At 44.0% G+C, this 15,218-nt stretch overlaps 1 protein-coding gene and 1 long non-coding RNA gene across 2 annotated transcripts in view; both read left to right on the top strand.

Annotated features, from left to right (window-relative positions):
- LOC132953976 (uncharacterized) overlaps window positions 1-15,218 on the top strand; it is a 199,845-nt gene that overhangs the window by 18,576 nt on the left and 166,051 nt on the right. The window lies entirely within an intron of this gene.
- On the top strand, window positions 8,578-14,312 carry prr15la (proline rich 15 like a). The gene is made up of 2 exons (XM_061027389.1): window positions 8,578-9,120; window positions 12,345-14,312. The coding sequence occupies exon 2, from the start codon at window positions 12,365-12,367 to the stop codon at window positions 12,722-12,724; it is 360 nt and encodes a 119-aa protein (XP_060883372.1). The 5' UTR covers window positions 8,578-9,120; window positions 12,345-12,364; the 3' UTR covers window positions 12,725-14,312.

The raw sequence follows: 15,218 nt of genomic DNA, 5'->3' as shown, positions 1-15,218 counted from the left end.
GTTAGTACACATGCCCCATGTACGGAGGCTAAAGTCCTCCAAGCGGGTGGCCTAGATAAATCCAATGTGTGGCTTCTTTCCCGCATGATTTGCAGCAAAGGCCGCTGTGATGAGCTCTATAGACTCTGTACATGAGGTGAGGTTGAGTTCAGGGACTGAATTATCTGAGGGGACACCTAGCAGACAGCTAGCAGCTCCCACCTGTCACTCAAAGAGGCCACGCCCCCTAATTCTACATCACTTTAAGCCTTAATATAATGTAAACAGGTGAGTTGTATAAACATTCAGCCCGAACAGTTGAAGAGAGAAATTAGCTCTAGAGACCCAAACTGTTTTTGTACCAGACTGTAAATATGTTTATTTTAACATAGAGCTCTGGAGACTGACTCACTGCAGGAGACAGACTCTAGTGGACACTAAAAAAAGGAGCTGCAGTTTGGTTTTGTCCGACTTAAAGACGGATCAATTCTTTATATGTAAGACAAGAGGGGAAAACCAACAGGAGGAGAGAGTGAATCATAAAAAGTAGAGAAAGGGCGAGTGAGGGGAGGAGAGTGAGGAGGCATGAAAGTAAAATTAAATGTTGAAAATAAAAAAATACACACACAGAGGGTCTGTGCAGTCTCAGGTTTTGGCGAACACACTCCTGCTTTAGAGTAATGGATGGAGGTGTCAGACACTGAGCACTGTTTAACTTCAACCAGTCTGTACAGCTCAGTGTGTGTGTGTGTGTGTGTGTGTGTGTGTGTGTGTGTGTGTGTGTGTGTGTGTGTGTGTCTGTCGTCGGTCTTATAGTACTTTGCAGGTGTGTGCAAAAAGATCTATGAACAACTGGTGTAGCATAATGTTTCTGTGTGTGTGTTTGTGTGTCATATCCATCCATCACACGTGACTGACGCTGATTGCTGACAGGAAGTGCCTGTGGCCCTCCAGCTTCCTGATTGGCCCGTCCCTGCGGGCTCCCATCATGCAGTGGGGTTAAATAGCGAGGCTTTAAAATAACAAGTAGATTAAATTAAACTCCACATGTGAGAAAGTGAAACTCGCCTCAGGTTCTCAGAATGTCTCAGTCTAACTTTCAGTCAACGTAACGACAGGCTGAGAGCTGGAGCTGAGGCGGGTTTTAAACCTCCTGGCAAACCGTTACACCGCGCCCACCTGTCAATCAGGTCAGCTACACGCTGTGAATAACTCTTATCCTTCATCAAATCAAAACTGATGAGTCATCAAAACATTCACCCCCCGTACAGTGTGTGTCGATCGAGACATGAGCTAATCACACCTATTTGTTTTTTTGAACCAGCTGTAAACATGTTAATCTCTGCTGTAAAAACAGACTTTTTAGAATGGGTGTGTATGTGACTTCCTGTGCTTCTGCAGCCAGCCTCTAGTGGACACTCGAGGAACTGCAGGATTTTACACTTCAACATCAGCTTCAGTCATTAACAATGGAGGATGCTGCTTGAACCAGTGTTGCAGAAACAGTGTTGAGCTTGTAAAGTGGGATAGAGAGATGCAGGAAGAAGGAGATTACTACTTTTTGTAAAAAAAAAAGAATGAAATGCATTAAAAAAAAAGGCTTATATTACTTTTTTTTAAGCTTTTGTGTCTTTTTGTTCATAAAGCAGAAAATTAAAAATATAAAAGTCATGAAACAGAGGACACACAGGGGTTGTGTTTTTTTTTAGAGAATACACAACAGACCTGCAACACAAAGAGAAAGCATGAAAAATCACACTCATTAGGATCATGCACTCACACACACACACACACACACACACACACACACACACACACACACACACACATGCACGCACACACACGCACGCACACACACTGACCTGAACCATATTGTTTCCTGGACACACTACATAAATGTATTCCTGTGTGATATCGCCTGCAGCGTCCACATTACCATGATAATTCACGATGGTAATTTCATTTTTTTTTTCACACACTCTCTTACTGTCAGTGTTTTTCTCCCGTTTCCTCCTCTGCATTTATCGTAATGTGTCTCCTGTCCTCTCTCCACATGACCGTCATTTATCATGACCTCTGACCTGTATAAACTAAGTGTTCTAATATTTACCTTTTAGTAATATTAATAATATATTTTACTTTTAGATAATATAATATGAACCAGGCTGTAAACATGTTCATCTCTGCAGGCTTTTTAAAATGGGTGTGTATGTGACTTCCTGTGCTCCTGCAGACACCCTCTAGTGGACACTCCAGTTAGTAGATGACCGACTCTACCAACTGAGTCACAGCCGCCCTGGAGGATATGGTTGTTAGACTCACGTCACATAAAGAATATTTAAAGTCTGTCGGAGGTTTTTGACACTAAATCTGTCATTAAAATGTAACGAGATCATCTCTATGAGAAGCCGTAACTGTGCCACATTCTCCAAGAACTCTAATTGCTGCTTCCTCTCCCACACCAAACCCGTCAACCTTACGTCTAAAACAAACCTGCCATGAGCGTTCACACAACACTTCAGTAAAAAAATGCTTCTGCTACCTCAGGAAAACGTCTTTACATGACGCGTAGTATAAAACCACACGTTAAGGACATGCATCTAACACCTCATATTTATTCATGTTATCATATCGTATAATGCGGTATTGTATTATCCATGTCTTTAAATGAAGTGGAACACTGAGGCAAACCAGGCCTATTGTCATGCAAATCACGCCAGGTGAAAATGTGTGTGTGTGTGTGTGTGTGTGTGCATATGTCAGATAGCATGTAATGAATTCATTATTAAGCGGCCATTTGCATAAAGCTACAAAGACAAAGCTGGGCGGCCAACGCAGATTTGATTTACATGAAAGCGTGGACCTCAAGTGTGTGTGTGTGAGTGTGTGTGTGTGTGTGTGTGTGTGTGTGTGTGTGTGTGTGTGTGTGTGTGTGTGTGTGTGTGTGTGTGTGTGTGTGTGTGTGTGTGTGAGCGTGGTTTTATGGACGCATGCATATATTTGCATGCATGAGAAGGAGAGAGAAGACAAATCAGGAAAGAGCCCAAAGAGAGAGAGAGATCTAAATCTCAATCTGCTGCACATCACTGTGTGCTCCAAGTGTGTGTGTGTTCGTGTGTGTGTGTGTGTGTGTGTTTGTGTGTAAAAAAGCGGCTGTTTTTCCATGCATGTTAATGAGTCTGTCCACTGCACTACGTGTGTGTGTGTGTGTGTGTGTGTGTTCTCCAGCTAATGAATATTTGTGAACACAGAACAAGAAGCAGAATTTGCGGTGCTCACATCGATTAAGTCACCGTGAAGGCCCGGCCGTCTCTCCCTCTGCAGATCTTCAAATCACACTTTGATGTCAGAATTTAGTTTTTTTTAATATCGTCACTAATGTTTAGAGTATTGCAGCTTAGATTAAATATTTAAACGTCAGGGAGGCATCTGATTGGTTCATCAGATTGGTACCTCGTGGCAGACATTGGTTGAAGTTTTTACAGACTTACAAACTGATACAGATGATGGATTCTCTTTGTTCCTTTTTCAGAGAACAGGAGTTATTAATTTCTGTCAGGACCTAAAGACAATTTCAACCAAAATCTTAAAATCTGGAGAGAATTACCAACCCTGACTTTAAGTGATGCATTCTGGACTCAGGACAATCTAATAGTCTAAAGTAGGCTGCTGTTCAGACTCCAGAACCAGAGTGAAGCTCATGTGTCCTCTGTTCTCCTCATGATATCATGTATTATTCTCCAACACTGAGGGGAGACAGGAGGATGAATCAGACGACGGCTTGATGAGAATGAATGGGACGCTCACACCCTGATAACGGGGACAATACATCAAAGAAACAGATGGAACAATGAACATCTCATGTTTTTAACTTTAAGGACTCGTCTGTTTTCTGAGAGTTTGTTCTTGATCCTCCGCGAGGACGATGCGTTCAGGGACTTATTGTGTAATGGGTTTCTCAGCCTTTTAGAGGAGAGAGTGAGGTGTCAGGACCGTCACCTCAGCGCCCTCTGGTGGACAAACTGAGACCTGCAGAAGCACCAGATGAGACCACAACACTCCTGTTTGGGCAAATTTAGAGAAAAAACTAAAAAATAGGCCGACACTCATTCAAAGGCTTTTATTCATGAATAAATAAAGTCTCTTTGTCCATAAATAAGTAATTGGCACCAAAAACGAGGCGACGGCTGCGAGCTTGTTCAGACAGTCAACTCGAGCTGCACTGATTTCACACATGCCTCATTCTCAACAATCACCTGACAACACCTCCCTCCAATTAGCATCTATTTAATCTGCGAGATCTCCAGCTCTGACCTGCAGCAGTACCGCACTCTCACTCAGCCTCACCTCCGCCCCAGCATCCACCTGTCGGCTCCGACCGGGGGGGTTTAAGATATCATTCCATCACTCCTCAAAGTTCAGCATGTAAATGAAATTTGCGAGGAGCGATGAGTTAGGAGCCGAGACGTCGAACACAAACTGTGAAGATACAAACGTCTGACTGAACTACTCATGTTTTTCTGTAAACAACTTGGCCTGACATTGGACTCCAGTTTGCAGCATTCCTCATGTTTTCACTGATATTAACTTTTAGTCTTAAAGTGCTTTGTTGGCAAATGCAAAGAATGACTAATCTCCTTTTATCTTTGGTTTTTAGCATTACAGGTTTAAAAAAATCACTTCTATCTGAACCACTTCTCTTGCCCGCTTCCATCACTGCAACACCTGTTGGTTTGACCTGATAACTGCTCTCATATCTGGCAAACCGAGGGGCGTCCAAAACGGCCGTGTGGGGGGGTCTTTAAACTGTATACGTTTTATGTATTTGCTGAACGTTTGCTGTGAGTTTCGGTCTTTGTTCTTCAGTCTCTCACATTAAATCCTGTCACGCTAAGAAATCTTCAGAGTTATGATAAACTGGCTTGGCTTTTTTTTTTAATTTGTCCTCAGGTGTTTCGAATGATCTTCACTGGAGGTGAGCTGTAATCTGGTGTGTGAAGGGTTAAGGCGATCAGGCAGTGTTCACTTTAATCTTCATAATGGAAGCTAAAGAGGACTAATGATGGCGTCTCTCTCCTCCTCCCTCCATCCTCTTTCTCCTTCCCCGTGTCCACACCTCCATCCTTAACCCCCTGACCCTCCTCGACTCTCTCTCTCTCCTCGCTCTCTCTCCTCCTGCACAGCCAGGCGTTACCACGGTGACAAATGGATCCTCCTCCTGGATGCTGCAGTGTTACTTTGTGTGTGTGGTTGTGCATAAACTATAGAGGGTGTTCTCCGAGGGTTTGGTGGCCCTTTTGATACTGTGTTTATACCCATGTAGGCATGTGTGTGTGTCCGTGTGCGTGTGTGTGTGTGTGTGTGTGTGTGTGTGTAGGCTGCAGCTCTGTGACAGTGACTGATAGCAAATGATAAGCAAATGGTAAATGATGCAGAACTTTCTTTAATAGCAGATACAAGAGGTGGTTAAAAATCCTGCCTAATGGAGAAATATGACTGAGAGGGAGGAGGGGCAGTGGGTGAGGGGCAGTGGGTGAGGAGGGGGGGGGAGAGAGAGAGGGATAAGATGGAGAGGAGCAGCTATAACAGGATTGGAGAGAGGAGAAAATATGGAGGATGTGTGTTTTCAAACAAACTTGTGTTTGATGCCAAAGTGAAACTGTGACATCATGATCACATCGATCAGCTGTGAGCGTCAGACATTTAAAACAAACGTCAGGTGAATAAGCTGCAAACGTTACAGTCACCTGACCTGTAATGTTTCAGAGAAGACAAAACTTCTCATTTAACCTTTCAGAGCCTTAAAGGTCCGAGTAAACATCTCACAAAATCTTCTTCTTTGGTAAATATTTTAAAATGAGATGTTTATCTGGACTTGTCGAGTAAATGTAGCTCATAAAAAGATGAATGAGAGGTGAACACATCCTCTTCATTTGAGTCGTCGTGCTCTGATCTCGACCTCCACGTCTTCCTCGAACACTAAAAATCCAGCAGGTGGCAGAGATGCAGTTCTCAAAATTCACCACAAGAGGGCGATGTTTCTCCAACAGCTGAATGCACGGAGGGAAAGCTGAGGCTGCTCCACTGTTTCCTTCTTCCTTTCCTGCCTTCCTCCATCTCGTTTCCTTTCTTTCTTCTTTCTTTACACGTCTCCCTTCTTGTCCCCGATCCGTTCTTTTTCTGTCTCAGCCCCGTTTTGACCGCAGGAACAAGGAATTATGTGCATTTGGGCTGCAGGAATCCCGGTCTGAACTTAGCTCCCCTCTTTCTGTCTCCCTCTCCTCGTTCCCTTGCCGTCTCGTTCCTCGTCCTCCGTCCCTCACGCAGTATTCTTCTCTCACTGCGTCGTCGTTTTTAAAGTCCGGTTTGGTTAAAATAGAGATTTGAAGATCGTGCTGCGTCGTGTATTCAGCAGAGATGGACGCAACCTTCCACAGTTCTTCTTAACCCTCCGTGTCTGCAGATGTATTTAAATCGAGAATATATTTATTTTTTCAGTCATATTTTTCTCCCTCTGGTTTGGGTTTGGGTTAGGTGAGGTGATATCTCGGTCTGTGAATCCTTCAGCCTGATTTGACTCCAGGAAACCAAAAAACAAAAGAAGCACAGAGCGGCCTGACAAACGGGTTAACGCTGATTTGGTTAACGTGCTGATTAGGTATCAAAGCGGGAATGTTCTCTCTGATTTACATGAAGCTCGGTCGTTCTCTCGGCTTGTTCGTCACCTGAAGATTCAACACTTGGACACAAAGAGCCACGGCTGAGTTTACTGCAGAGATTCAACACCGAGGTTCAAATCAGCTCTTCCACGTTGTTTTGAATGAGTTTGTGCCTTTCTGCAGCTTTTAATTAAAAATACGGGTGAAGATCTGAAGATTTTAAAAGGCGGGATCTTTCAAAATATGGAACATTTTGACAGTTGAGTCCTGATCTGATTCTACATTCAGGGCCGAGGGTTTGCAGAGTCATTGCTTTAGGCGTTTCTTGAATAAGTTCCTCCCCTCTGGATGAATCCTCAAATCATTATCAGACTGCCGTCACTCCTCGTTGCACAGGGTCAGAGTTCAGATTTAATAAGGAGCGACCTACGTCTAACAGCGTGTTCGGGGTTAATTCACAGACTTCAGTCCTTCACATACAGACGCTGCAGGTGTAGACCCCTCATTCTTTTCTAACTGGTGACCCTGCAGATGTGAGGTCACCTCGTCTGAGTGTGTTTGTAGATGTTGTGACCATGTGACAGGTTATACCTCGGTTACTCATTAACTCCTGTCCTACTTCCTGCAGCGCTCACAGATATATGAATACATACAGCGAAGAAGAACAGTCAGTCATTTACAGTTTGAAAGTCCCGTTCAGAGTCCATTTGGCAAAAGAAGAAGCCAAAAAATATGATTTACAATCGACCTGAAAGGCTTCAACACGTCTGACTCTTGATGGAGACGGGGAGTAAACAGGGATGTGAGATAACTGCGAGCTAACAGCTGTTACATCACCCTCTACAAACACACCAGACATAAAAACAGACATTTGAAGGTCCACTCAGTGAGATGTGTAGTGAGTGAAATGATAAAGTGAACTTACTATATGATCAGACATTAAGGAAACATGTTATGTTGAAGTGCTGGCTTCTCTGACAACAATGCAGCAGTCAGTATGTCCTCCTTCTAACTTTAGATTCTGCTCCTGAATGCTCTGGATTTGTTTGGACCAGAGAAGGTAGGCGCTTTTAAGACACCCCCCCACACGGCCGTTTTGGACGCCCCTTGGTTTACCAGATATGAGAGCAGTTATCAGGTCAACAGGTGTTGCAGCGATGGAAGCGGGCAAGAGAAGTGGTTCAGATAGAAGTGATTGTACCCGACCTAAAAAGCCTCTGCATGTTTCTAATAAGCTCCACGAGCAGAAACGTGCTCAAACTAGGATCAATATTGGAGATGCTTTTGAAAAATGGAGAGAGGTTAGAACACAGAAAGGTTTACAGACCCATGCAGAGCTGGATAAACACTGAAGCTTCAGTGTCCACCACATGGCAACTTGTGTGAGCATGGACTCTAGAGAGGAGGGGGGGAGACAGCCCTCTACCATGTTTAGAATTTAGACTGCAGTACCAATCTTAACCACTAGGGGTCAGAGTTACATACTGCTCCTTTAAGAAACAAATCGGAGACAAAAACAAGAACTTTTAGAGAAACTTTGAACGGTAACATTTGCCCTCAAAGATTTCCTAACGTCTGGTGCAGCATGAAGGGCACCAGATGACCTAGTGGTTATTTTGCACACTCCATGTCTGGAGACTTTAGTCCTCGTTGCAGCAGCCTTGGGTCCTAATCTGACCTCTGCCCTTTGCTGCATGACGTCCTCCACTCTCATCAGCTGTTCTGTTGAATAAAAGGCAAAAAGGCCTAAATATATTTGACAGGTTTTTCTCTGTTAAATGTAGAATAAAACTGAGACAAATGTTTGGTTTAATTGTGTCGATGGTAGGACTTTAACCAAGAGAACACGAGTCCTCACCTGCTCAGTAAGGTGTGTGTGTGTGTGTGTGTGTGTGTGTGTGTGTGTCAGAGGGAGGGGCTAACCACAGCACCTGTAGCTCAGCGGGCAGGAGGACACAGACACACAGAGGAGAGAAAGAGGACGGGACGAGGACACATAGAGGTTCATGGATGAGCAGAATAACAAAATCTCTTCCGGGCTCTGAAATCTGTGACGTGAGTTTAACCTTTAACCTTCAGGAGACGAGTCAACAACAACAACAACAACGAGCTTCATCAGCCTTCTCTCCCTCATCGTATCGAGTACTGACCTCTTTTGGTTCAGCCGTCGATGACCGAATGGATCAAAGATTCTCCTCTGTGAAGCATCAGGGATTCAGACATCAGTTTCAGTTCTCCTGCCTGGTTTATTATTAACTCGCCCCATTTGAAACTCAGACTTCTCAGAGTGATATTTCAGTTAACACGCTCACCGTCCGTCAACGGAGCGTCACAGAGGTCAACGGGACGGAGCGAGACAGACGCAGCTTCACAGACGCAGCTTCACAGAGCGGATTCTTCTGAATTCAGTCTGAGTTCTGGAGGAGGCCGAACATCGATCCTGACCGACAGCTGGAGAGAGAGAAACATCTGCTTCAAACAGGTGAGTCAAAAAACAGCTCAGAGTCACTCGCAGACACGTTTAGGTAAGAGTTTTAAAAAGATCTTTAAAAGAGAACTTTTAGAGAAAGTGTTAATTTGTTACACACAAACACAAACACACACAGACACTCAAGTCAGGAATTATTTCCATTTTTTGTGTTTTTATCGCTTACTGATTGGCTGCATGGTGGTGCAGTGTGGTCACTTCACAGAGAGGAGGTTCCTGGTTTGAATCCCCGTCGGACAGAGACACTTCCTGTGTGGAGTCTGCATGTTCTCCTCCCACAGTCCAAAGACATGCTCGTTAGGTTAAATTGTCCGTAAGTGTGAATGTGAGTGTGGCTGGTTGTCTGTCTCTATATGTCAGCCCTGTGATTGGCTGATGATCAGTCCAGGGTGTAACCCCGCCTCTCGCTCTGACCACCCACGACCCCAAACGGGAAAAAATAGGACACCAATAGAGTCACCAATTAACCTAACGAGCATGTGTTTGGACTGTGGGAGGAAGCCGGAGAAGGAAGGAGAACATGCAAACTCCACACAGGAAGTGTCTCTGTCCGACGGGGATTCAAAGTATGGAGGAGGCGTGGCCTAACAGAATTTTGTTTTGGTTTCATGCTGGAGCTCAAGGGCGACATCTACTGGATCAAAAAGTCACAAATTCTTCCTTTTATTAATCGCGGGGCGCCGATAGCCCAGCGGTTACGTCGTGCGCCTCATGTACGGAGGCTGTAGTCCTCGTTGACCCCTCGCTACATATCGTCCCCTGCTCTCTCCTCTCAACGCTTCCTGTCTCTCATATGAAGCCAATGATTCAGGGAGAACTTTTCAGTTCAAATAAATTAACTTTAGATTCTTTTTAGACTTTTTCACACGAAGCCGTCACAGTTCAGGAGGTAAAATGTGTGAAAACATTCAGAGCTCATATTCATCAGACTGTTGTTGTATTGAGTACAATAGTTTTCTCTCCTTCATAAAAACATATCAAATGCGCCATTGTCACTAAAGCTGTTGTTTCTGGACTCTTGAAAAGGCGGCAGGGTGACGGTGCAGTAACTCAATCACTCACTCTGTCGACCTTTACAGATAATTGAGTTGTCTCCTCGTCCGACCCAAACAGCCCTCGTCCTGGGAACAAAAAGAATCTGACTTCTCATGTTTCTTCTTCTGCTCTCACAGACGAGTCGACGTCTTCAGAAAACATTGTTTATGAGACAAATAATTTTAGACCGTGGACAGAGTCAGGAATCAGAGAGGGGGAGTCACAGGTCGGATTCGAACCTGGGCCGCCCGCTTGGAGCAAATGTGCCCCGTCTGACAGCACTCACTGTCGTTGCCCTTCAAAGCATCTCATGCATTTTTCTGTGGAAACCAAGCATGTCATGAAAGTCCCAGAAAGGAAAATGCAGAGGAGTTATCCATCTGGGAGTGAAACCAGGAAGAGGAAGAGGAGTAAGCGTCGGGACATAATGGTGAGGAAGACTTCCTGTCTTTCCCACCACACATCCCTGACCTGTCTGCCTGACTCCTCTCCCTGCAGCCTGGACTCCCGACCATGACAGTCACTCATGTTAAAGAGAGACGTCACCGGGAGATGTTCTGGAAAAGGACTGCAGTACCCGTTTTAACCACTAGGAGTCAGAGTTACAAACTGCTCAACAACAACAAGAACTTTGAGAGAAACTTTGAATGGTAACGTGCAGCTTGAAATAAGTAATAAAATATATTTAAAGGGGCAGCAGATGGCCTAGCGGTTATGTAGCCAATTCACGTACAGAGGATACAGTCCTCATTGCAACAGCCGTGGGTTCGAGTCTAGTCTGGGCACTTTGCTGCATGTCATCCTCCGCTCTCTGGATGATGAGGCGGTCGTGTCAAACTGTCTAAAGGACAGCATCGTGCTAAATGATTAAAGTCGAGCTTCTTCTTCCTCTGTCTCTAAGATTATTATAAACATGTTATTCTCACTTTGCCATTTTGATTTTCTATGTTGCAAATAAAAAAAACACCCTTCTCTTCCTGTCTTTCCCGGAGAGGAGGTTTAAACACAGAGCGCTCCTGAAGTCGATACTCGCCTCGCCGTCACTTCAAAGTCGAGTCGAATGAAAAGACACAAAAAGAGAGCGGAACAATGACGTGTAAACGGAGCGTATCACAGCTTCATCAAACACAGAGAGAGAGAGAAGAAAAGAAACAATAAAACAATGTGCTTCAGTTTCTGTTTGCTCAGCTGTTTTTATAAACGTGCCTCGGGGCCTCGGCGTGATCAGCTGCTGACCTGCTGTTTGCACGCATGCTGCAGGTCAGCGTGACATCTGAACTATAAATCGAATCACTCTGATGCAGAAGTACAAACTTTTAAAAAGACATCCCGGTGTTGCAATGAAGAGGAAAAAAACAGGTTCAACCACCAGAAAGGGAACATTTGAGGTTAAAGGAGAACATCAATAAAAACATTTTGTGAAGGAGCAGTATGTAACTATGACCCCTAGTGTTTAAAATGGGTACTGCAGTCTAAATTCTAAACATTGTAGAGAGCTGTCTCTCTCTCCCCCCCTATAGAGTCCATGCTCATGCAGGTTGCCATGTGGTGGACACTGAAGCTTCAGTGTTTATCCAGCTCTACATGGGTCTGTAAACCTTTCTGTGTTCTAACCTCTCTCCATTTTTCAAAAGCATCTCCAACATTGATCCTAGTTTGAGCACGTTTCTGCTCGTTGAGCTTATTAGAAACATGCAGAGGCTTTTTAGGTCGGGTACAATCACTTCTATCTGAACCACTTCTCTTTCCCGCTTCCATCACTGCAACACCTGTTGGTTTGACCTGATAACTGCTCTCATATCTGACAAACCGAGGGGCGTCCAAAACGGCCGTGTGGGGGGTCGCCTTAAAAGCGCCTACCTTCTCTGGTCCAAACAAATCCAGAGCATTCAGGACCAGAATCTAAAGTTAGAAGGAGGACATACTGGCTGCTGCATTGTTGTCATAGCAACCAGCACTTCAACATAGCATGTTTCCTTAATGTCTGATCATATAGTAAGATCACTTTATCATTTCACTCACTACACATCTCACTGATTGGACCTTTATGTTGTTTTCTCAAGTCGTCATCACAGAAACACCTGCGTCGTTATCGCACTAAATGAATCATTTGAGATGTTTGTATTAATGTCCGCTATGATAAACCCTCCCCTTTTTTAATCTGACCTTCTTTCTCTCCTCAGCCCTCCGTCACCTGTCCATCATGGCCGACCCGTCCCCCGGCTGGTGGAAGCTGACCTTCCTGAGGAGGAAAAAGTCTCAGCCTAAAGTTCTCTATGAAATCCCTGCAGAGTCCGTCTCTAACTCCTCCTCCTCTCAGCACGGGTCGATCACCGCCACAGGAGCCACCGCCGCCGCCGCCAACCCAGAGGACCCCCAGCTGGACGCCCGACTGGAGAGAATCGTGGACAAAACGACAGGCAGCCGGGGGCGCCATGTGAAGGTGTCTCACTCCGGGAGGTTCAAGGAGAAGAAGAAGGTCAGAGCGACTCTGTCGGAGAACTCTCAGGTGTTTCCAGCGGGAGAACCAATGAGAGACGAGAACCTGAGAGCCGGGAAGTGACAGGACACACAAACGCTTCAAATGACCTTCAGGATCTGAACTCTCTGGTGCTTTTTCAGCTGCTGACCATCAGGGATACATTTTAATCATAATAATTAATCAGATTATTATTTTTTAAACTTTGAATGTCGAGAAACAAAAGAGGAACAATTTAATATCAGCAGGTGTCAGGTGGTTTCGAGACCGTTTTCTGAAGGCTCAGAATCTAAAGCATTTGTACTCAGTCTTGTCTCGCTCTCAGACTGGGCGGACTCTGGATTTTAAATCAAGACCGGTCTAGACCACCACTGACAGGCTATTTTTACACATCATTCCTCTGACTGTAAATGTCTCAGTCTTGGTCTCGGAGCACTCGGGTCTGTCTTAGGTCTGAGAACAAAGAAGCTCCATTAAAGATGATTTTTTTTTTGTTTTGGATTGCATCAGACTCCTCAGGTGGTCACAAACACAGAATATGAAGTTTGATTAGAAAGTTAGGAGCACTTTATTTTAATGAGTTTTATAGAGGATGACTTTGTGTTGGCCAGCAGGGGGCACAGTCTTCCTCAAACACTCCTTCACTCAAAATAATGAAAGAGTCTGAGGGCCACATCAAGGGGAAGATTTGGGGGAGATTTTGTACATTTTTTCATTTTACATAGCCTATTTTATACTTCATTAATGCTTGGGGGAAAATTCTGGTTTACACTCTTTAGACCTGCTTCTCTCTCACAGACAGACCTGTGGACATTAGTGGGGGATGCTACACTGGGGGCTCAGTGTCTTCCTCAATGGACACCTCTCCAGCTAACAGACCAACATCCATATTTTTGTTTCTGCTCTCATCAGGCGGATGTCTGCTCTTCTGATAGAACCTTTCAGAATAATAATTTTAACCACAACCGGATCTAAATCGAGTTACACATTTCATATCGTACATGTAGATTTGTTTTTCTTTACCCTGGCCTTAATCCTCTGTCGTATCACTGAATTCATTTTGTTTTGGTTTTGATCTCAGATTAATGTGTCTGTGCTCCTAAACTCATGAGACGTTGTGTAAATATTTATGTTCTATCAATAAATATTTGTGATTTTAAAAATAGATCATTTTTTTATCCAAAGCTTTAAAAGTGTAGAATGAGCTGCGTAAAATCACATCCTGTCCTTTAAATGTTTTTAAGAACTTTCAGAGCTGCTGTGTTCGGTTTTCACCACAAGAGGGCGCCACCACCCCCTCCTCATTCAGAGAAGCTTCTGGGAGACGTTGGCGTCCTCTAGTGGCGAGATGCTGCATTACACATTACACTCAGTTAAACAACAATATCCTGTAAACGGGTTTACTTGAGGGCGAGATTCAGAAAATAAAAACATTAAAGTTTAAACTGTTAAAAAAGTGCAGAAGTATTTTATTCTGATATTGGAAAATTTAAAGTTTTTTACTTTAATTAAGTTTATATTTACATATTAAAAAGTGTCTTAAAAAATCCCAGAGGTAAAGACTTTAAAATGTATTATTTTTCAAGACAATATTTGACTTTCAGGCCTCAGTAAAAAATAAAAAGTACTGATTCAATTTGTGATTATTTGACATTAAAGATGACATATCCTCCTCCTCTTCTTCAGTGTAAATAAGTCTTAGAGCTCCTCAAAACATGTGTGTGAAGTTTCTTGTTCTAAATCCACTCTGATCCTGTATTTGATCATGTCTATAAACCCCTCTATTTCAGCCCTGCTCAGAACAGGCTGTTTCTGTGTCTGTACCTTTAAATGTAAATGAGCTGTGTCTGACCACACCCCCTCTCTGGAAGGGCTTGGGTGTACTCGGTCTTTCTTGCTCCGTGTCCTATCGTTTACGATGAGAAGGCAGACTCAGATGGCAGAACAAACACCTAGCTGTGGGAGTGTCACCCACCTGGGGGAGGGGATACTGCCCTTTGTGATGTCATGAAGGGAAAATCTCCGAACGGCCTGTTTGAGCACACATTTTCTGAAAAGTGGAGCAGGCAGAAAACGGAGAGGATGGACTTTCTCATCATTGGGGGGTTTGTAGACAGACTAGAGACACGTTAGTGACAACTCGTATAAACATTAATGTTTATTTTTGATGCTGATTTAAGGATTTTTAACTTGTTGCAGGTGTTTACAGGACGTCTGATGTGCTGTTTGTTATTTGGATCGATGCACACTTTCTGTTCTGCAGACGTTCAGGATGATCTCAGAAAACGGTGCCTGAAAGAAAAACTTCTGACAGATTTAAAACAAACAACAGGAGGCGGGAGTTTCCGTTTTCTCATCTTTAATAACACATTCATATCTATGCTCTGTTTTGTTTACAAGAAGTTTAAAACAAGTGTTGATGAGGACTAAAGGAATCAGGCAGGCAGAGGGTGAAAGTCCATATACTGTAAAGACCGAGGGCGCCGCCTGGTGGAGGGAGGAGCGCTGCACACGCCTGATGTCTCAGTTGAGTTTAGTTTCTGAGCTCGGGTCAGGCGAGTGTGGTCGTCCCCGCCTC

The sequence above is a fragment of the Labrus mixtus genome, chromosome 20 (genome assembly GCF_963584025.1).
Source record: "Labrus mixtus chromosome 20, fLabMix1.1, whole genome shotgun sequence".
NCBI classification, from domain to species: Eukaryota; Metazoa; Chordata; class Actinopteri; order Labriformes; family Labridae; genus Labrus; species Labrus mixtus.
Note: the sequence above shows the minus strand (reverse complement) of the source record. Positions and strands in the feature narration are given on the sequence as shown.

Excerpts from the sequence above, each read along its gene's own strand:
- prr15la (XM_061027389.1), top strand. The coding sequence starts at position 12,365 with ATGGCCGACCCGTCCCCCGGCTGGTGGAAGCTGACCTTCCTGAGGAGG.